At 38.5% G+C, this 21,321-nt stretch overlaps 1 protein-coding gene across 3 annotated transcripts; it reads left to right on the forward strand.

The window, feature by feature from the left end:
- The first annotated feature begins 870 nt into the window (after nucleotides 1-870).
- On the forward strand, nucleotides 871-20,770 carry rpap1 (RNA polymerase II associated protein 1). 3 transcript variants are annotated; one of them, XM_060880070.1, is made up of 25 exons: nucleotides 871-943; nucleotides 1,610-1,804; nucleotides 2,544-2,692; nucleotides 2,773-2,865; nucleotides 3,023-3,155; nucleotides 3,959-4,114; nucleotides 4,273-4,491; nucleotides 8,922-9,037; nucleotides 9,172-9,270; nucleotides 9,404-9,505; nucleotides 10,574-10,741; nucleotides 10,837-11,016; nucleotides 11,891-12,025; nucleotides 12,301-12,471; nucleotides 12,595-12,752; nucleotides 13,079-13,249; nucleotides 13,323-13,518; nucleotides 13,711-13,820; nucleotides 13,936-14,119; nucleotides 14,346-14,492; nucleotides 14,917-15,059; nucleotides 17,012-17,780; nucleotides 18,607-18,783; nucleotides 19,603-19,659; nucleotides 19,745-20,770. In XM_060880070.1, the coding sequence occupies exons 2-25, from the start codon at nucleotides 1,618-1,620 to the stop codon at nucleotides 19,880-19,882; spliced, it is 4,158 nt and encodes a 1,385-aa protein (XP_060736053.1). In that variant the 5' UTR covers nucleotides 871-943; nucleotides 1,610-1,617; the 3' UTR covers nucleotides 19,883-20,770. The 3 variants fall into 3 exon arrangements, with proteins under 3 accessions (XP_060736053.1, XP_060736052.1, XP_060736054.1); XM_060880069.1 differs by lacking the exon at nucleotides 871-943 and adding an exon at nucleotides 1,326-1,344; XM_060880071.1 differs by lacking the exon at nucleotides 871-943 and adding an exon at nucleotides 1,441-1,460.
- The last annotated feature ends 551 nt before the right edge of the window (nucleotides 20,771-21,321 follow it).

The following is a 21,321-nucleotide window of genomic DNA, read 5'->3' on the forward strand; positions in this document are numbered from 1 at the left end:
TGAAGCTTTCTTTAAGAAGTCTTTTTGTAATATTTAGCAAAGGAGTCTCCAGTACAAGCACTTTGTTATGATTAGCAACTATTCCACCACAGGAGAGTCTCATTTACCTCAAAAGAGAGAGAGAAAAAGACACTGGTTAGGGAAAGGCTGTTTATAGCTACTGTATCATAAGTGATAACAGGATCTAACTTGTATCAAAGATATTTTCTAACATTAAATGGAGACTATAAATAGTATGTCTTTCATTAATACATTTTAATCATAGGCAGAATGTTGTAAAATCACTGTGGTATAAGAGGAATAAAACACTTGAGTGCATGCTGTTGATATGATACATTATTTCTTAATTAGCCCTTTTCAATCCATTCCTGATTACAATAGTCATTATAACTAAAAATTAAGTAATTCAAACAGTCCTGATTTCCCAGATATAAAAAAAAAGTTGTTACAGTAATATTATCTATAATTGCCAATAATGATATTAGAAAGATTAATATTATTAGTTATATATTGTCTGCCTTTTTAATTATATCTAGTATAATTATATATAGTCACCAATATTAGTGACTGAAGTGGAAAAAAAATCTATACTATTTCTAAAACGGAGGTGTCTAAAATTTATTCATTCATTTATTTATCTTTAGTAATCCAGTTTATCCTGGACATGGTCGCACACACATTGTAAATAAAGTTAAATTTTTCCTATGTATAAAGACACCCAGAAGTTTTAATATTTTTATTTATTTATTTATTTATTTACTTACTTACTTATTTATAATTAATTCTAACTGTGTTTAATAAATCTAATAGTTATATAAGGGTTTCAGACTTTTATTTTGAAATGAAACTAACGTCGATAACCCGGAAGAGGGTTGAACGTGTTTGCATGTGGACTCTTAGCAAGTTGACGGCTTTGTATTTGTTATACAGAAGAGTGGAGAAAGTAAATATCTATTTCGTCTTGGCGTATTTTAGATGTAGCGCATTCCATTAAATGATTTGTAATAAACATCGCTTTGTGTGTGTGTATATATATGTATATATATTTATACACACACACACACACACACATATATATACATATATATTAGATACATAGAGATGGAGGCTAAACAGCTGAAAGTGACATGTGGATCTCTGAGTAGTTTTTGTTTGTTATTTTGCACCTATTCTACAGGAGACATTCTTTTTACCAGTGCAATATAATAATAATAATAATAATAATAATAATAATAATAATAATAATAATAATTAGTATTGATTTATAATTCAGCTGCCCTGTGTCTCACATGGTTCCTCTGAACGTTTCTTCTTCAGGTTTCTCCTCCCGTCTCCTCTGACTTGGTCATTACGGATCTTATTCTGCATTCAGATTTCTGTGTTTAAAGTGTTTCTTGGAAGAAAAAAATATGAATCACAACAACTGAATATAATCGAATTCTCTTACTTCTAATAATGATGTCATTATTATTATTATTATTATTATTATTATTATTATTATTATTATTTCATATTGAGAATCTATTTACAGCACATGAAATTTGTGCTTCTGTTTTTTTTTTTATTTTGTAGGTTTTCTTTTCTGAGACATAAACTGTTTTCTTCACAGGTTTGGGGATGTTGCAGCGTCCCAAGCCCACAGACTCAGAGGTGGACTTGCTCCAGGAGCAGGAGTGTTTTCTAGCCTCTGGCAGCACACCGGCGGCCACCGTGACGCGGAGGGCAGATAAGCGCAGAGGGGACAATGCTTCAGCAGACAGTGATGATTCTCATGTGAATCCAAGAGATGTTGTGACGATAGCAGGTGTGTCTTTCTGAGTGAATCAGCTACTGAACCCTTCTTTGATTGTGTTATCCTGATTAGGACAGTCTCAGATAAACAGGTACTAAGCTTGTAAACATTGTACGTTTACCTTGTGTCTCTCTCCTAGTGCAACAGACAAGACAATACAAGCCCTCTGTGTCTAGAATTACTTAAAGTGATGATTTATTATAAGGCTATTACAATCTTAAGGGCAGCACATAAATCTCACTAGAACTAAGTTTAAATACTATTTTTTCCCTTTAGAAATATACAAGTCTCTAGAAATAATTGAAAGGCGTACGGAATGTTACCTTTAACTATATCCTGCAGGTCACTAGCTGAATATTAATGACCTCAGATGCTGCAGAATATGTTTTCATGCCAAGGTTTCTTTTATGACTAAAATGCAGTCTAATAAGAGTTGTGTGCTGAAGTATCTGAAGGCATCTCGTGATGTGTAATAAAGATTTGGGAAATTCCTTTGATAAGAAAATATCATATGGAACTGACATTTGGTTAACCCTGTGTTGAAAAGCAATACATAAGCATGTTAGTATTTTATTTATTTTTTAAAGATAGATCACGTATATAATTTTGGTCCAATTTAGTAGAGGTACAGTTTAATAGATGTAAAAATCTAATGTGTAAATGTAATTAGGATCCAGTAAATGTGACTCATGTCAGCCTTATCTACTGTGCAGTACATTACTGACTGAGAGAAATGCCACATATTGTGCAGATCTTCCTGACGAGCTGCCTGACTTGACTCCTGTGCCACCCAAGAAGACATGTTCCAAAAAAGAGCGAGTGCGGTTTGAGAATGAAGATCCAGAGGAACTGCTGGACAGACATGACACTCACATCAGTGCCGTTCTCTCAAAGATTGTTGTAAGTTATATTCCTGTTAGTTTGCTAGACTTTATTTCACTATACATATCTGGTTACATTGAGCCCTGTTTGGACTGTAGGAAAGAGACACTAGCGCTGTTCCAGTGTTACTCCCAGCCTTCACAAACACAGCTTTCCCCAAAGTCCTGCATCGCTCTACAGTCAATCAGCAGGTATGATTGCAACACACAGATATTTTCTAATAGGACTTGGTTTCTAATTGAAATTGGATCACACACGATCTGTTTATTGTTCTTAGAGATAGTGGTTGAGGTATTTTAAGGCATTAGAGTACAGTTTGAGTTGTGTTTTCTCTGCATCCGTGGACAGGAAACAGCACCCGGAGGTCGGAAAAGTATTTTTGCGCGACATATTGCTGCACAGAAGGCTAAAACAGGACCTGGAGAGAAGAATGAGACAAAAATCGGCAACACACAGAAATCTGAATCCAGACCCGTTCATGGTTGTTGTCTCTGTTTTTCTCTTTGAAAGTGTTGGGATTAATTTTCAATATAAATTATTTCCAGTTGATAAATACATTTAATTAATTTTATTGAAAATTAAAAAAAAGCTATTAGTATTAACTGATTTTTTTAAAATATAAAGATCACCCCACACAAAGCTGATTACCAACCATGGAGATGATTAATGGTCTTATATCCACTGATGTCTGATATTGACTGGTTTGTTTTTCACCCTCCTAACCTCCAGAGATGGTGAAAATCACCTAGATACAATAAATAGTTCTGCATGGATGTTGAGTTTTCCAGCAAGTTCTCCTCAAGTTCTTCCATGTGACCCCATTGCTATGCTCCTACCTTTGCTTCCTGTAGCTGCCCACAACAGAAAAAATCCAAAATAAAATGGTCCATTGTTTAACTACCTTACAACACTTACTGTTCCATGATCCCTCTGATCCTCTAGAATGGCTCAGTGGGACCCGCCATATCTCAGGGTACAGTACGAGGAGGACGTGCATGAAGGAAGGATCTTCTCCATTCTGAACTTGTCCTATATTTAGTCAGAATAGTTGAGTCACTGTCAATTAAAGTTCTACCTCGTCAAGAAGAACTTTAAATTTGTTAACTTCTCACTGGAGCTTTATTGGCATTGCTCTAAACTGCATATTAGAGCAATGCCAATAAAGCAATTGTTTTTGTGATATATAGTCTAAGTAGTACATTATGTTTTATTACAATCTTTAACAGAAGGCCTGAAGTCAAAAGAGGTGATTGTGATGTGTGTGTGTGTCTGTGTGTGTTTTAGGCAATGCTGAGGGTCCCATACTGGTGTCAGGTCAGGGTCTTGGTCCAGGCAGTGCTATGGAAACACTAAAGATCCACCAGGAGAACCAAGCCAGGCTCCAAGGAATGTCCCAGAGTGAGATTTTGGAGGAGCAGAAATTGCTGTTGGCCCAACTAGGTAAAATTAACTCTTCTTTTAAAATCTTTATTACTTTAATATACTTTGCTACCTGAATCTAATTTAACAGAATAACATGTTTGCAAGATTTTTTTTGCTCATTGTAATCATTTGCAATCAAGTCTTATTGAGTTCCTCTTCTAATTTTTTTCCCCCAGATTCAAGATTGGTGGACTTTGTAAGGTCACAGAAAGCTCAGAACGCCTCATTTTCCACATCGTCTTCTATCGATAAATCAGTGTGTCCTGTCCAGTCTTTAACCGAGAGCAAAGCTCCAGCACCTCACTATTCAGAAACAGCACAGGACTCGCAGGAAGTGGCAATGGATACTGATGAAGAGGATGAAACTGAACCTGCTAATCATCATCCAATCACTGGTGAGCACTGTATTTAATTTCTACATGCTGAATTGAGTACCGTAATTTCCAGACTATTGAGCGCACCTGAATATAAGCCTCACCCACTGAATTTTAAAAAAAAAGTATTATTTTGAACATAAATAAGCCGCACATGTCTATAAGCCGCAGGTGCCTACAGGTACATTGAAACAAATTAAAGGTAGGGTCTCCGATTTTTGAGAAATGCTTCAGAAAACTGAGTCGGAACGACAAACTAAAAATCAAAACAAAAATCAAAACTAACGTGTAGCCAATGAGCAGAAAGGGGCGTGTCTTGTCAATATGCAGCGGAGAGAGTGTTCAGTGCGCATGTGACATTAGCAGAAAGTGGTTTCAACATTGACATGGAGGATAAAAACAAAGAAAGAAAGCGAAGAAACGCTAAACGCTGTTACTAGCAAAAACACGGTTGTAGCTGCCTCTACATTACTACGATAGAAAAGAGGTGTTATTTGTGTAGTAACAGCGTTTAGCTCAGGAGTTATTGACTCGGGGAACTCCAATCTGTGAATATGTGGCCAACATCCTGCTCCTTCAGTTCTCTCCAGCGCTGGAAAGCTGATCCTATATTAACACGGGTCCTGCTTCTTGCCTTATCGTAAGCCTTTCTCCGCTTTCTTTCTTTGTTTTTATCCTCCATGTCAATGTTAAAACCTCTTTCTGCTAATGTTACACATGCGCACTTTTAACTTTAGACAGGCTTTAACTAAACACGGCTTGTCACAAAAATACATAGGCTTTAACGAAACCCGGCTTGTAACAAAAAATAAAAAATTAGCAGTAAACAGTAGCCTACCAAGAACGTCATTGGTCACTATCTTCCTCCTCCTGTGCACTGAATCCACTGAAGTCATCTCCTTCGGTGTCAGAGTTAACTCGTTCAGCAATTTCATTGGTCTAATGAAAGCTTCATGCCGGCAAAAAACTGAGCATGTCACAGAATGTGTTTTTTTGAAAGAAAAAAAAAATTGAAAGTGGGAAAACTCCATATATTAGCCGCATTGTTTAAGCCGCAAGGTTCAAAGCGTGGGAAAAAAGTCGCGGCTTATAGTCCGGAAAATATGGTAAAACACTTCTATTCCCTTTTCTAGCTATAAAAAAAATGTTGGCTTAGAAAAAAACAAGGGTGACCAGTCTTATCTGCAAAGGGCAAGAGTGGCTGAAGGTTTTGTTACACCTAACAAAGAGCCACACCTGAATGAATTCAGTTAAATGAATGCCAGGATAATCTGATTAAACATTTGGACCCTAATGTAGCTTGATTGGTTGGCAGCTCTTTGTAGATAAGACAGGACTTACATGACCTAACCTAAAATTTTACACTAGTAGTGTACCAGATCAATTTAGCATATTAATAATACAGTAGCAACTCCCTAAATATGTTCACTTAATTACTTTTATCTAAAAATCTCTGATGGTTCAGCAGCAAGCTCCTGTGCTCACATCTCCGTGGCCTAGGTTTGATTCCTTGTGCATGGAAAACAAACCCAGCCACTGAAGGATTAGCTCTCAGTGCTGGTCCCAAGAATCAGGACAGGCATCCGGTGTAAAACCTGTGCCAAGTCAAAGTATAATGTTCGACACAGAATAGGTCGCAGCCGAACATTATATTACATTTGCATTTATCTGAAATGTAGGGTCTGAATGCATAAACCAACAGAACATTGAGAGGGTCCAAAAGTTTGAGCTCACTAGTGAAATTGCTTCTATATTACTACAAAAATTTTCATTCCAAATTATATTACTGATGGTAACTTGAGTGAAATAAAAATCTGAATCTCAAAGTATGTCCCTTTTTAGCTTTAATGACCATGTGCATGTGGGCTGGCATGGACTTCCCAAGTGTCTGCAAAAGCTTATGATCCATTATAGATGAAATCTATCCTGGTATCAACTGAACAATCACTTCAGTACCAAAGATTGGGAATGAGGAAAATCTGGCCTTTTGTACACAGCAGTTAACATAATAAATATTACACATTTGTGTACATTTAAATCCGTACCTAGAAATTATACAAATTTTGAATATCAGATATTCAACAGTATGCAAATTTTAAAAATTCTAAAACATGTTGTTTTTCCTGTTTTAATTCCCCAAATTTTCAATGCACTAACAGACTTTTTGACTCTGCTGTGTATGTTAAATTAGTTCCTTTGGATGAAGATATAGTTACAGCATCAAATATTCATCTGGCTATTGAAGACTTAAATCTCTTTATCAGATATACATAAGTAGTTTATTATGTTTAAAGCCCTGACTTCATTGCACTATTTTGCTCTCGAATGCAATAGGAAAGCTTAGCGCTTGTGTCTGTGACCCAATTTTAAGTTTATGGGCTGGAGTAGAACCTTTATTGTGGCCTGAAATTCATGACACCCCTGGTTTAAATGTTATATAGGCTCTTCACAGCTGTTTTACAGCTCTTCATACATTGGGTTTGTATACAACTGGACGATTATGAGAACCATTTTCATTTCACGCTTCTATATAAAAACTCTCAAGCTGAGTTCACGGTTCAGGCGAGGTGAAAAAAAAAACTTGGAACTTATTTCAGATGTAGTGCTGAATGTGCCATAGAGAGCCAAAAGTGCAACAGGAAGCCATAAAAGGCTTCATAAAGAGAGGAGATGCCCTGCCATGCAGTCTTGACTTATAGCACTGCGAGTGAAATGGTCTGAGAGGCTTTTAAGTTCAAAGAAGTCGTATGAGGACAACTGGATAAAAGCGATGATGAGGGAAAAATCAATAACCTCAGATGAATTCCAGCAAAGCTGTGGATCTGCTTCACTGGGATTCAATTTATTATAGCCTAATGCTTTGAATTAAGATGTTTGTAGATTGATAATTAGACTAGCACGTTCTCCTAAATGGGCTGGATCTAAATCTATATGAGTCATAAAAGAAACATCTATATGAAGAATGTTTCAGTAGGTAGATTTCTAAAGACCTAACCATAAAAACATCATCTTACCACTTTTTTCTTTACTTGTAATTTTTTTTGTAAGTGTACAATTCTTTTTTTTTATTTCCTTTTTTATAGTTGTTTCAAACTTGCTTCAGGTTTGGTGATGTAGTAGAGAGCATGTAAATTGAACCCTACTCCTGAAGATTCACACAGTATTTGGAGCAGACGTTTACGACATTGCATACTTCTTTCATGTTCCTCTCTCGGCTCCAGCGAGTTTCAAAGGGTCCGTCGATCCGATCTGGCGGATTTCCATCTCTTATTTTCCTTGTCTTAGCAAAAAAGATAACTGCATGTACTGTATGCATTTGGCAGAGAGAGTTCAGCTGAGCTGCAAGATTCGCCTGCCAGAGCACAGTCATTGATTTCTATTAGCTTGATTAGTGCAAGCAAGCCAGAGCATGCCCTTATATGTCTTCAAGGATTGGAAGATAATGGAAGCATCGCAGAACACAAGTATAAGCCTCAGTATGTATGACGTGGACAGTAGATTATTCCGCCTTAGTTTTTCTGGCTGCATTGCACCTATTACTTATTATTCACTATATGTTTTATTTTACTTATTAGATATCATCCATAATATTGTGTTTGTGCCGTATAAATTGCTGGATGCACAAAATGGTTTAGTATTTTTTTTACTTTTTATGCATCGCTGTTGTGATGAAACGACTATATTTTAGCATGGTCATATTTAGGTTGTAAATTTGCATGCTAGGGGGGGCACGGTGGCTTAGTGGTTAGCACGTTCGCCTCACACCTCCAGGGTCGGGGTTCGATTCCCGCCTCCACCTTGCGTGTGTGGAGTTTGCATGTTCTCCCTGTGCCTCGGGGGTTTCCTCCGGGTACTCTGGTTTCCTCCCCCGGTCCAAAGACATGCATGGTAGGTTGATTGGCAGCTCTGGAAAATTGTCCCTAGTGTGTGATTGTGTGAGTGAATGAGTGTGTGTGTGTGTGTGTGTGCCCTGCGATGGGTTGGCACTCCGTCCAGGGTGTATCCTGCCTTGATGCCCTATGACGCCTGAGATAGGCACAGGCTCCCCGTGACCCGAGGTAGTTCGGATAAGTGGTAGAAGATGAATGGATGATGAATGAATGAATTTGCATGCTACATGTTTTGTAGTATTTATTCAATGTTAATGTTTACATTAGTCAGCATAAAGTGTTGTGGCCACACAATAGAAGATGATTTGAATGCAACTCAAATTCAGATTTTATTTTCACCTACACACTTATCAACTAAATCAATTAAAAATGTAGAATAAAAAAAAAAAATAAATATAGTTACAATAAAAATAGGAATAGAATTACCTGTACAAGCAAAGGTAATGTATATAGAAAATATAAAGAAACATAAATAGATTACTGCAGAACAGTACATTTATGGGGAGGTATTGGGAATAAAGTGCAGATGTGTGCAATGTTTGTAATTTAATGTTTATGCAGCGGAACAGCTACCGATCCAGCCTGAGAAAGAGTGGCTACACATGGACAAACTGGAACCGGAGAAACTGGAGTGGATGAGAGATTTGCCTGCCCCTAGAAAGCAGGCCACCAAAAAGGTAAAAGTTCTATTCTGAGAAATTATAACACAAGTCTTTAGGGTTATGTTGTGGGTGTTGCAGGAGCAAAAAATGTTGTTTGTTCTATTTAGCTTGTACAAAAGTTTACTTCAGAGTCTCGTTTTGTCTGCCAGGACATGCAGGCCCGCTTCGACTTTTCTGGCACCCTTCTTCCCCCAACAGAAGACTTACCCACTCATCTCGGCCTTCATCATCATGGGGAGGAGCCAGAGGTCATTTAATTCCCAAACATTCGTTTTTGTGCATTCAGTTCTGTTAATTTCAGCTCATTTCATAATGCCTTCATGTTCACAATATCATTAGATCGGATAACAAACGTACATTTTTTTACTTTCTGGGTTCTAGTTGGCAGGCTATTCCTTGCAGGAGCTTTTTCTCCTTTCTCGCAGTCAGCTGACCCAGCAGAGGACTCTGGCTCTGAACACTTTGGCCCACATCCTGTCAAAGGTAAATCAATAAAGTCACTTCACTTGACTTTCTTTAAATTGCCTTCAGCTGTTTCAGAGTACATCTACAAATCACAAACAGGACACAATGTAGTGGGAGTAAAACATCCTTCCTTTTTACTGAAAGAAAAACAAGCAACAGGAGTCCCTGTGATTGTGTCATATATCATAATATCTCTTCATAGCGCTGTTCAAAATGTGCTGTTCTGACCCTGAAAACTGCCAAGATTCAGTTCAGTTTCATTTTTATTTTTTTTTGTATAGCGCTTTTAAAAATGAGTCACTTAAAGGTTGCATTCAGGGGCAAACTGGCCATGAGGAAGTAAGGATGGATGGAAGGATGGATGGATGGATGCTTTATTGTCATTGCACAGGGTACTACAAAATTAAGTGTCAGTCTTTATGGTGCGTACATCGGTAAAAATGAAAAATATATGCACATAAATAATAAAAATAAAAAATGGGCAAAAACACACTTAAAGAGCACTAAAAGGGAGAGCGTCGAGCCGCTGCATCTGTACATGCCGCCATCTTGACAACTTTTACTCTATTAGACAGAGACCCTACTAGTGACCCTGCCAAAGTCTGTGTTTATGGACACATGTGGACATGACAGTGTAAGCACATGCAGCAAAGCTTTAAAATATAATCGGATGAAAGCAGCGTGGATGACGTATGCCTTATCAGCTAAACAAAGCTAAAGAATGAAGAGCGTTCTTTATAATCATGAGGGTTGATTTTAAGGGGAAAAAACTGTTTTATATAAATTGGGTAACAATAACGGTGTTAATGTTATAGAATAAAAGATCTTTCTTCACATAAATCTTTGCTGTACTGTATGTGAGTTGTCTGAATTTGTGGTATATTTATTTATTTTAAATTTTTGATATAATATTTTAACCTAATCTTGCTGTTATAATTTGTATTAGCAATTTCTACAATAGACATTGTTGCTTTACAGGAATATATAATATATAGGTATATAAATATAAATTCAGGATATTAATTATATTTGAAATTGAAATTTTCTCTCAGTTCATTTATGTTTAACGTGCCTGTGTTTCCCGAGGCCCGTGCTGGGGAGTACTCATCATGCCTAAAAGGCAATGTGCTGACCTCCTTGCTCGATGCTGGACTTCTCTTTCTGTTGCGATTCTCGCTGGATGACAGCGTTGAAAGTGTTATGTCTGCAGCTGTGCGTGCCCTGCGAGCGTTGCTAGTTTCTACTGAAGATGAGGTTTTTAATTTTTTTATTTTTTTTAAGCAAATAAAAATACCATGTATAAAAAGGGCAAAAAAAATAAGATTGTGGATTGTGTTTGTGTTGTGTAGGAGAATCTGGACGTTCTGTTTTCCTGGATGTTAGGGATGGCAGCTTTCCCCTTGGTTCCTCAGCTTCAAAAAGAGGATGATGAAGATGATGAAGGTCTGAATGAGTCTAAAAAGGAAACCGAGAAAGAGAAAGAAGAGAGAAAATTAGATCACAGTGTCGCTCAACAGGATGTTCTCAAGGTGAGAAAAAAAGTGGTTAAAGGTTAAAAGAGGAAAGGGGATGACAACTTGAAGGAAATATATCTTGCAACACCCTTTAAGCTGAAGGATTTAGACCATTAACACAGTACAGCAACAAGGGAAGGAAAAGCTTAAAATAACCAAGACGAAGAACAGGACAAACGTCTAAAATTTGGACCAGTTCAGAAATAAAGTTCCTGGCTGTTGGTGCAGTGCTTTCCCACTAAATCCATCCTGATTTGTTAACAGTATTTCCTGGCAAATCTTTTGAAGGCTACAACAGGTTTGCATCACTCAAAGTCCAAATTGACCCTTAGAGTTATACTGTAATAGCCTATACATTAAAACACTATAAATAAATTCCCTCCCACATTTTCTTAGTGTTAATAAATGTACCATGTAGCATGGATCAGTTTATCAAGCATTTTCTCATATCAGAGTTCTCTTTATTACTCTGTCACTCACTCACTCATTTTCTACCGCTTATCTGAACTACCTCGGGTCACGGGGAGCCTGTGCCTATCTCAGGCGTCATCGGGCATCAAGGCAGGATACACCCTGGACGGAGTGCCAACCCATCACAGGGCACACACACACACTCTCATTCACTCACACAATCACACACTACGGACAATTTTTCCACAGATGCCAATCAACCTACCATGCATGTCTTTGGACCGGGGGAGGAAACCGGAGTACCCGGAGGAAACCCCCAAGGCACGGGGAGAACATGCAAACTCCACACACACAAGGCGAAGGCGGGAATCGAACCCCCAAACCTGGAGGTGTGAGGCGAACGTGCTAACCACTAAGCCACCTTGCCTCCCTCTCTTTATTACTATATGTGTAATATTATTATATTTCCTGGACTCAGGGATTGTTGAAGATGCAGCTTCTGCAGCGAATGCGCTATATTCTCGAGGTGGTACAACCTTCACCCCAAACAGTTCTCGCTATTCTGGAGATTCTGATCCGAATCGCTCGACATTCTGTCTCTGCAGCTACACAGGTGAACCTTCATCTTATTGTGCTAAAAATCCTTTACTTGTGGTTATGGAGATGTTATCTATTTATCTATTCATATCTATTTATGTGTACATGCCTCGCTTCTTGCTACTTTAAATAGGAAAACAATTCTCTTCAGTAATTTCAATTTTAGCGACTGAAATAATCTCAATAATATTTTTCTATTTGTTTTCCCCCAGTGTTGGTCTGTGACATATAAATGAAAAGACATTGCAGTCCTCTGTATGACCCCGTGCTTATGGTGTTTACAACTTTTAGATCCTTGATTGCCCCCGGCTAATGGCGACCGTGATGGCAAATTTCCTGCCTTGCTCATGGAGCGTACAGACCTCACCAACCCCACCTTCTTTATATGGGTTGCCTGTTTCCAAGGCAATGAAGCTCCTGCGAGTGTTGGGAAGCGCCGGCAGGCACACCTGTGCGAGAATAGTGAGTGCCATCTGACTCAGTAAACCTGAACTAATGGAACTCAAATAATTCTATTACAGAATTATATTACAAGCACGCATTATGGGTGAAGATTAGTGTGTCCTTATTCATTTTTTGTCTCAGCTCAACAATCTAGGTGGAAAGGAACGTCTGTCTCGGTTTTTGTCTGTGGAACCTTCAGAGCTTTTGTTGGAGTCTGAGGAAAATATATGCTGTAGCACCGAGGCTCTGAGACTGTGGGCTGTGGCTGCAAGCTATGGGCAGGGTTGTAGCCTATACAAGTAAGAGAGACTCTTCCTGATGTGTAGCTATAGTATTAATGGTAGCTTAATGGTATTAATTGTAGGGAAGTTGTATCTCAGTGGTTAAGGCTTTGGACTACTAAATAAAATATTAAAATAGCCATGAAGACTATCACCTCGCCACTCTTTCTGTCAGTTTTTACAGTCTCTGTGTTCCCCCCATGTAAAATCAGCTATTGTTGTCATCATATATATACAATATCAAGACACTGAGACAGGATTGCACAATGAAAACATGTAGTTTTCAACAAGTTTGTACAACAAGTTTGTTGTAATGATGTCGCCCTGTCTGTCTGCTTCTCCAGAGACCTGTACCCGGTGTTGGTGAAGGCTTTGCAGGCTGCACATAAGCCTTGGGCTCCTTCTGAGTCTCTGTTGGTCCTGGAGCTCTACAGAGTCAAGTCCCTGCTAGTGTTGCTCACTCAGGTCACACACACTGCTGGCTGCCACCATGAGATACAGTGTGGACTGCTGAGGTAAAAACACACTACAATGACACACAGACTTTTTTTTTTTTTTAATTTTCTGATAAGTATATTTGTTTGACAGCTCTCAGGGGGCTGAGTGTCTCCCGCCACCCCCAGTGATGTGGAGTCATGTGTCTGGGTTGCAGCCCACTGTGATGGGCATACTGAAAGGCTGCATGGGAAAGCTGGATGACCCAAGCCATCGGTCGAGCACCCTAAACCTCCTGCCATCTTTCCTAATCTACATGGGAGCATATTACTCTCAGCTCAGACTGCAGGTAGGCAAAAAAAACGCAAAAGAAAGGTTTTTTTTTCAAATTTGCAACATTGATCATTGTTAACACTGATATGTCTTTGATAATATAATATAACTGTGATATAACAATGCAGTTTAAAAGGTTTTTTGTGATGCACCGGTCAGAATAACGTCAAGAGTTTGACGTGACGTGCACTGCTATGTGATTTGACAGAGTTCATTTCAGTCGGTGCAGTGCCTGGAGGAACTAGAGGCCTTGTCTAAAGAGGTGCTCCTGCCTCTCGTGTCTACTCAGGTCTTTCACTGCATGATAGACAGCCTCAGGTAAGTCTTTATTTTGAAAATTCAAATGCAGTGACTTTTGTTTAATGAGCAGAGATTTGAAACAATGATCCTGTGCTGATTTATATTGTTCTGATAAAAATTGTGCATGCTGCAGGTTCGGTTCAGTAATATGTCAGCCTGGTATGAGCACTTCAGACCAGAATGTTCCCAGTCTGCCAGGGTTAGGCAGCAACAGGTTTACCAGCCTGTTAGGACCTGAATCTCCTCTCCCTCTCTGCACTGCTCTCTTCTACCTCCTGGACATCATCATGACCATCCACCGAGGCTTAACTAAAAGTGTAGGTTTGCCTTTCAGATCCTGAATATGAAATATTCTTGCACACTAATAGCAGGGAAAATACCTCATTACTGTAAACATATCTATTTGAATAAGGAAAATTGTATATGTTAATGATTCTACTATATATTCTCAAGTGGTGTTTTTAAATGAGCCCAAATTAGTAATGTCAGTTGGATGAGAAATAATTTTCCCGAGCTGTTGATGATCTATACCTGTCTGTGTAGTTCAGCTCTCTCATCCTCTCGGACTCCATTCTGACCTACCTGAAGACTTGCGTTGGAGCAACACCCTCAGTGTCTTATACCAGCGCCTGGATTTTACGCCATGAGCACCACCTTCTCTATTTGATACTCCGACTGGCTCACAGGCTGGTAACTGCAGCTCTTACATTGCCAAACATTTGTCTTTTTAGCCTTGTTAGAACTTTACATTGACAGAGAGTTTGCAATGTGCCTTATTAATGCCATGCCAAATTTTGTGGCTTTTTTTTTTTTTTTTTTTTAAATTTAGCTTTTTCTAGTCCTCAGCCAAATTTCCTCACAAGGTCACAACCTATTCTTCTCTCCACCAAGATCCAAAAATATGCCCCCACACACGGTCCCACCGGCCTTTCATTTAGCACTCATACTTTCCTAATGACAATATTTAATTATTCATCTTGACTTGTTCTGTCCAATCGTAATTGAGTGAAGTCTTTTGGAAGTACAGAAAAAGGCATGTGTGAGTTTGGGTGTCAGTACTAATGGGCTAATTTTTGTGTCGTTTTCTTTTTTCCCTTGCGTCTATAATGTTTAGGTTCCTGCTCATCCAGAGGTGAAGAAACATGCTTCACTTTTTCACCAAGTTTCCTTGGCTCTGATCTCCTGGCTGTTGCCTGGAAGCGAATATCTGGCACATGAACTTTTGTCTACTATGATCTTCAATCACGATCTCTTTCCGTGAGTTTTTTTGTTAGCGATTCAGTGCCTCACTTTATTTAGCCAGTCTTCTGATCAACACATCCCTAACCACTATTATAACAAACTGTATACAGTTTACTTAAATCACTTTTAATCAAATTTACTTCACAGTAGAATTAAAATGCCTGGAGAGGTTCGAGTAAGCAGTTTAACACAATACTAGCATTTAGCGCACCTACTAAATTTATTCATTGAAATGGTGAAGAAAAACTTACGTCTGGTGCGGTCATTTCTTTTACTCATTATAAAGCTTTTTTTATTCTCTTGCAGCATTCTATAAAGAAATTCAAGCTAAGCAGTTATTTTTAATCTAGAGCATTTTTATAGGCAGAAACATTTTTTTCAGTCATTGTCTCTGCTGCAGTTACACAATATTTTCACAAGAGGGCAGCAATTTATACTTCTTGTAGCAGACATTCCTCTTAGCAGTTATTTCAAATTGCTCCTACTGTCTCTGTGTTCATAGTAGGTTTTACTACAACATCATCACTTTCATCATCACATTATTTATAAAGCACATTTAAAACAGCCACAGGACTGACCAAAGTGCTGTACAATAAAAAAAGTGTTAATAAAAAATACACAGAAAAAAAGAAAAAGATATTGAGACAGGAGATAATAATAAAAAGCAAAATAGAATTAAACAATACAATAATACACACTAAAACACTAAAACAAGCAATAATAGAACAATTAGAAACAGTAAGAAGAAAATGAAAACTATAGAAAGGCAGACGAAAAGAGATACGTTTTTTAAAAGGGACTTAAAGATGGACAGAGAGGGTGCTAATCTTAATTCTATTGGCAAATCCTTCCAAAGCTGTGGCCCAATTACTGAGAAAGCTCGATCCCCTCTACGCTTGAGTCTTGAGAAGGGAACAGAGAGGAGGTTCTGGTTGCCTGATCTTAGCCTTCTGGAGGGAGAGTACGGATGTAATAACTCAGATAAATAAATAGGAGCTTGATTATGCAGGGACTTAAAAACAAATAAGAATATTTTAAAACGAATTCTGTAATCAATAGGCAACCAGTGAAGAGTCCTCAGAAGAGGGGTAATGTGATCGCTTTTGCGCTTTTTTAAAAGAAATCTGGCCGCAGCATTTTGAACCAATTGTAAACGGTTAATTTGATTTTTGGCAACACCACAGTATAGAGAGTTACAATAGTCTAAACGAGATGTGATTAGAGCATGTACTGCCATCTCTAAGGTTTTATCAGTTACAACATGGTTCAGAATCATGACAGTTAGGCAGATTATGATTTTAAATAATACCATTTAGAATGTGGGACTGTGCGCTTTATTTGTTCAATTATGTGTGTAAAGTACTCATTCATTAGGGATCAGAAGTCTTTAGTCAGAAGTCTTCTAACATCTTTAAATATATTTATATGAATTTCAGAGTTTCTTGGTATTCGGTATTTCCCTTTTTTGCTTTAATGCTGAAGGTCTGAATGAGTCTATGTGCTCTTGAGCCATCATGGACACCTTTTGGCCCATTATAGATTAAATCCATTGGGTTGTCATCAAAACACATGAGGAAGATCTGACCTTTTATACAAAAGCAGTTAACATGATTAATACAGTATCACACATTTGTGTGGATTTAAACAGGGACCTAGAAATAGTGCAAAATGTGGAATATTATTTATTCAATATATTGAGCATTTCTTTTTTTTTTAGAAATATTTCAGAAATGTAAAATATTCGGTTTTAGTTTTAAATGGAAAAAATAAATCAGTGTGGTCTCCATTTTTTTCTCCATCAGACATTTGGACCCTTATTTTAATGTTATATAATAAATAAAAATGGATTGAATAGTTACACTGATATCTGTGTATCTGATATTTTATTAAAATCAGGACGCAAGCAAAAAGAAATGTAATAACAGATTTAGATACAGATATTAAGTGTAACTGTGTGTATTCTGCAGTGAGGCTGGTAGTGGAGGTCCAGAAGCAGTGACCCTGGCAGAGCTGCATCTTCAGGAGATGTCTAGTCATTCGCCCAGCCCTGGTCCCCTCCTCCGTGAAGCCCTAGCCCAGCTTCCCTCAATCCGTGCCTGTTACCTCACCCAGTTTGCCTACATGGAGCCTGCTGTGATCACGTCCCGTGAGCAGCACCTTGGTCGTAACCCTTGGCTTTCTTCTCAGCTCCTCCCGGAACTCTCATGCCCCTCACTGCCTTCTGATTGGGCCTTTCTGCCTCTCATCAGCCTTTACGAGCGTATAGGAGTGTCTCAGGGCGGTGGGCTAAGGGCCGAATCACTACCTCCTGGCTCCGTGCAGTCACTTACGTATTGCCTGCAGTGGCTTCTTGTACTCGAAAGCTTTAGGGAGCGAGCGCTGCAGCTGGTGCCACCTGTGGCCAAACTGGCACGTCTGGCCTGCGTCTTCCTGTGCTCTAGTGATATCTTTCTTGAGAGACCAGTGAAGGAGTTGACATGGGCACTCCTGCGTGGGCTGACAAGACCCGGACGTTTAGAAGCTCTGGACCTGAGTTTACCGCCTCCAGGTTTAGCCTCCTTCCATGACCTCTACTCCGCTCTGCTGGCTCAGTATGAGGCCGTGTCCTTCGGCGACTCGCTCTTTGGCTGCTTCATACTGTTGCCACTTCAGAGACGGTACAGCGTGTCTATGAGACTGGCCGTGTTTGGCGAGCATGTCTCCATTCTGCGCTCACTCGGGGTCTCGCTGGAGCAGGTGGGGAGCCAATGCACACTCATATAACTGTCATGTGATGGAATGCAGTGAGGTAGTTCTGACAGATATACAAGCTCTTTTTCCATCTATGTGTGTATAAGCAGTGCCCTAAAACAAAGTTCTGTGTGTTTCAATGATTAAGTTTAATATTTTAAAGAGAGATAATCAATGTGGCATAATGAAAAGAGTGACAACATTTAAAACATCTAATTTAATAAAAAAATGTACAACTCTGAAATGACGGATGACGGATAAAAGCTCAGCTGCAGACAGAAACAGCTGTAGAAAGCCTATGGATTTTTATCAGTATCATACTTTGGTTTGCTACATGTCATTTAATCTTACATAGAACTTTTTTCCCTGTGCAGAAGTGCCAAATCTATGCTTTTGCAATGACATTTACATTTATACAGAGATACGGGAGACAACCTTAAAACTAAGTGTTTCCAGGTTTACAGAATCTGATTAATTGAATGCAATATTATTTACATTTACAGCATTCGGCGGACACCTTTATCCACCTTTATCCAACCTAAAGACACCTTTATCGTTTTTTTATACATCTGAGCAAGTGTGAGTTAAGGGCCTTGCTCAGGGGCCCAGTAGTGGCAGCTTGGTGGACCTGGGATTTCGATCAGTAGTCCAACACCTTAAGCATTAGGCTACCACATCCATATTAGCTGCTTCTGAACAAGCACTTGGGGGAACTCAGAGAACAGAAATTAGTATCAAAGTTTAATTTGAAAATGTAAACTTTTGTGTGAATTATTTTTTTCACCCACACATTTATGTTTTTCATGATTTGTGTTTTTTTTTTTCTTTTTAGCTACCCGTTGCTCTAGAGAAATTTACTTCCCCTGCTGAGAACTCGCTGCCTTTGCTGCGGCTGTATTTCCGAGCTCTGGTGACAAAAGCTCTGAGGAGGGATTGGTGCCCTGTACTGTACGCTGTCGCTGTCGCCCATCTCAATGCTTTTATTTTCTCCCAAGATGCTGCTCCACAGGTACGAGAGTGTTAAAAGTAGCTCGCTGTTCCAATCAAACGAATACTTAATTCCTCATTCAGCTTTGGTTTTCTGCTAAATACGTTGTTTTGGAAAACTTGTCATTGTTCATCATGGTTACTTTTGAAGGTCGATTCATTTCCTGACAGATTTGTTTACAGTTAATTCATTTGTTGATTATCCGACAGTTTATTTCTTTGATATTCATTTGGAATAGTTCTGTTGTAATTCTGTTGTAACAGTGCATTCATTGAGACTTGTATGACAGCCAAACTACATACTCTGTTGCTAATATTAATGGATTTACAGCAGATTGTTATTTAACAAAACAAGTAGAATCCACCAGCAATGCTGTCAACTGGGTTCCTTCCTTTGCCTGCAAGTCAAGTCCTTATTGGTACTAATTTGTACATCTGAAATTCTCATTGGATCAATTGTAAAATGTTACCAGTTCATCTGGTGAAAGCATGTCCAGTTTCCACCAGTTGACTAGAAGGGTGAGATAATGGGAGCCACATAGTTGCTGATTGATGTTTATGTTTTAGTAATTGAGGAGTAGCTGGTTCTTGAGTTGTCAACACTTAAGAATGTTCTTTGACAAAACAGGTCCAGATGTGAACAACGCACATATTTTAGCCAGTTCCCTTGAACTTGAAATGTGTATTGTACGTTTTGTAAGTAAAATGACCCTGGAACAGTCATAGACTGAGCTACAGTGTATTATTCCTAACAGAGTAGATTCTTTTTATGTTTACTCTTGGGTGAACTTGATGCATGACCATATGGGTCATTGGTCATCTTCTCCTTTTTTTCCTCTAGGAAGTAGAGACTACTCGCCGGAGTCTGCTGAGAAAGACATACTACCTGACAGACGAGGTACATCCCTGCTGCGATTTATCTCCACATCCATGTGCGTGTATGTCTCTTTATCGCTCTGATACAATGTTCTGCTCTTGTCTAGGTGTTGAGGAGCCACCTGCTGCTTTTCCGTCAACCCCAGCAGCACAGTGAGCTGGGCTTCAGCACATACGAGCAGCTGACGTCCATTCGTGCCGGCAGGCTCCAGAGCGTGATAAAAGCCAAGGAAGGAAATGACTGAGACAGATGAGCCAGCACAGGCTCAGTTCTGTGGAGCAAATCCATAGCCTTCAAGACACTATGACAAATTAAGACTGAATTTAGTTCTTTAAAAATATTTTGAATTTCGCATAAAAAAAAGGTCATTTAATTGCATCTCAGAGTTGTCCCTTTAAAAGTCAGTTGGTCTTTGTTCAGAAGTGGTATCACATATTTGCTCATTATTTTAGATTGAAGTTGATATTGTGGTGAAACAAGCGATGCTGAATTGAACAAGGAAATAAAGATCTCCTTGTTGTAGACAAGTGGCTTTGAATCAGGGACAGAGTAGAAGATTTATCATATATCGCACTAATGCCAAAATCCATTGGAGAGACATGATCAGCACGATTTTCTCTTTCCATTTATTGGTGTCCCATGAGCCAAAAGCCACAAAGACTTGATTTAATTTGCTAAGCTATAACGGGAGTTTTGACCATTGCCTGTGAAAAACATATTAAGAAAATGGCCACAGGGCATTACAAAGAAAGCTCTTAGCTTGTCAGTCTAAAGCTATTCTGGTCTTGTCATGTTAAGATGGGTTTTTTTTAGCTGAATTTTGTTTGTCCAAATCGTGGCCATGTGTCTATTGAGTTTTACACCAGGGCTTTTTTTGTCCATGGATCTTCCCCAACCAGGAAGCCAAGGCAAGAAAATACTTTTATATCGCCCGTCTACACCAAAAAGACATAAATTACACCACTGATAACTGGGTTATTTTAACACCATCTTTAATGCTCAGAGTTTCAGCTTCTAATAATTGATTGTTTGCTCTTGAATCCAAAGCTCTGGGACTTCTGATGATGTAGATATGATTCATTCTCCAGCACATAGAACTTGTTCTGAAACATAATAAAGCCAATTTCTTCTACTTTTTCCAATGTATCTTGTATAAATAGAATAAGTGAATCATAGCATGGTCTCTAACTGATTCTCTATCAATTGCTAATGCATTTGTGCTTTGGACAGTAAATTATTTTTTATACGTATTTGTTATTTAGATACCATTTGTATTCTTTCTTCAGCACTCTTGGTGTTAAGCATTGCTCAGCAAACATCAATTCAACAGTGTCTTGTATGTAAGCAGCACAAAGTTTCTTGATATTTTATATGGACAATATGAATATTAACCGTCCAAAAATCTTTTTTTCTTAAAGCTTTTTCTGTCTTCAAATTTCATTTAGGCAAATTTTTGAATTCGTTTCTGAATCTTTCAGGGACTAAACTCATTATAGGCCTAATGGAAGTCAGATGCTACACATTATAAACTGCTGTGAAATTGATTTTATAGACTAGAAAATATTTCTAAACAAGATTGGGACAGAGTGTTTGGACACTGGCATGCCTTTGATTTATTCCCAATTGCTAAAGTTTAGTTAAACAGCAGCACAGGCTGCACTCAAGTGCTTCCATATGTGTCTG

This window comes from Tachysurus vachellii, chromosome 10 (assembly GCF_030014155.1).
Source record: "Tachysurus vachellii isolate PV-2020 chromosome 10, HZAU_Pvac_v1, whole genome shotgun sequence".
NCBI classification, from domain to species: domain Eukaryota; kingdom Metazoa; phylum Chordata; class Actinopteri; order Siluriformes; family Bagridae; genus Tachysurus; species Tachysurus vachellii.

What these genes read in the sequence shown, in the direction of transcription:
- rpap1 (XM_060880070.1), top strand. Translation starts at nt 1,618, where the DNA reads ATGTTGCAGCGTCCCAAGCCCACAGACTCAGAGGTGGACTTGCTCCAG. An exon ending in CTCAACAGGATGTTCTCAAG is followed by an intron (nt 11,017 to 11,890) that starts GTGAGAAAAAAA and finishes TCCTGGACTCAG; the next exon opens with GGATTGTTGAAGATGCAGCT. An exon ending in TGCATGATAGACAGCCTCAG is followed by an intron (nt 13,821 to 13,935) that starts GTAAGTCTTTAT and finishes TGCATGCTGCAG; the next exon opens with GTTCGGTTCAGTAATATGTC.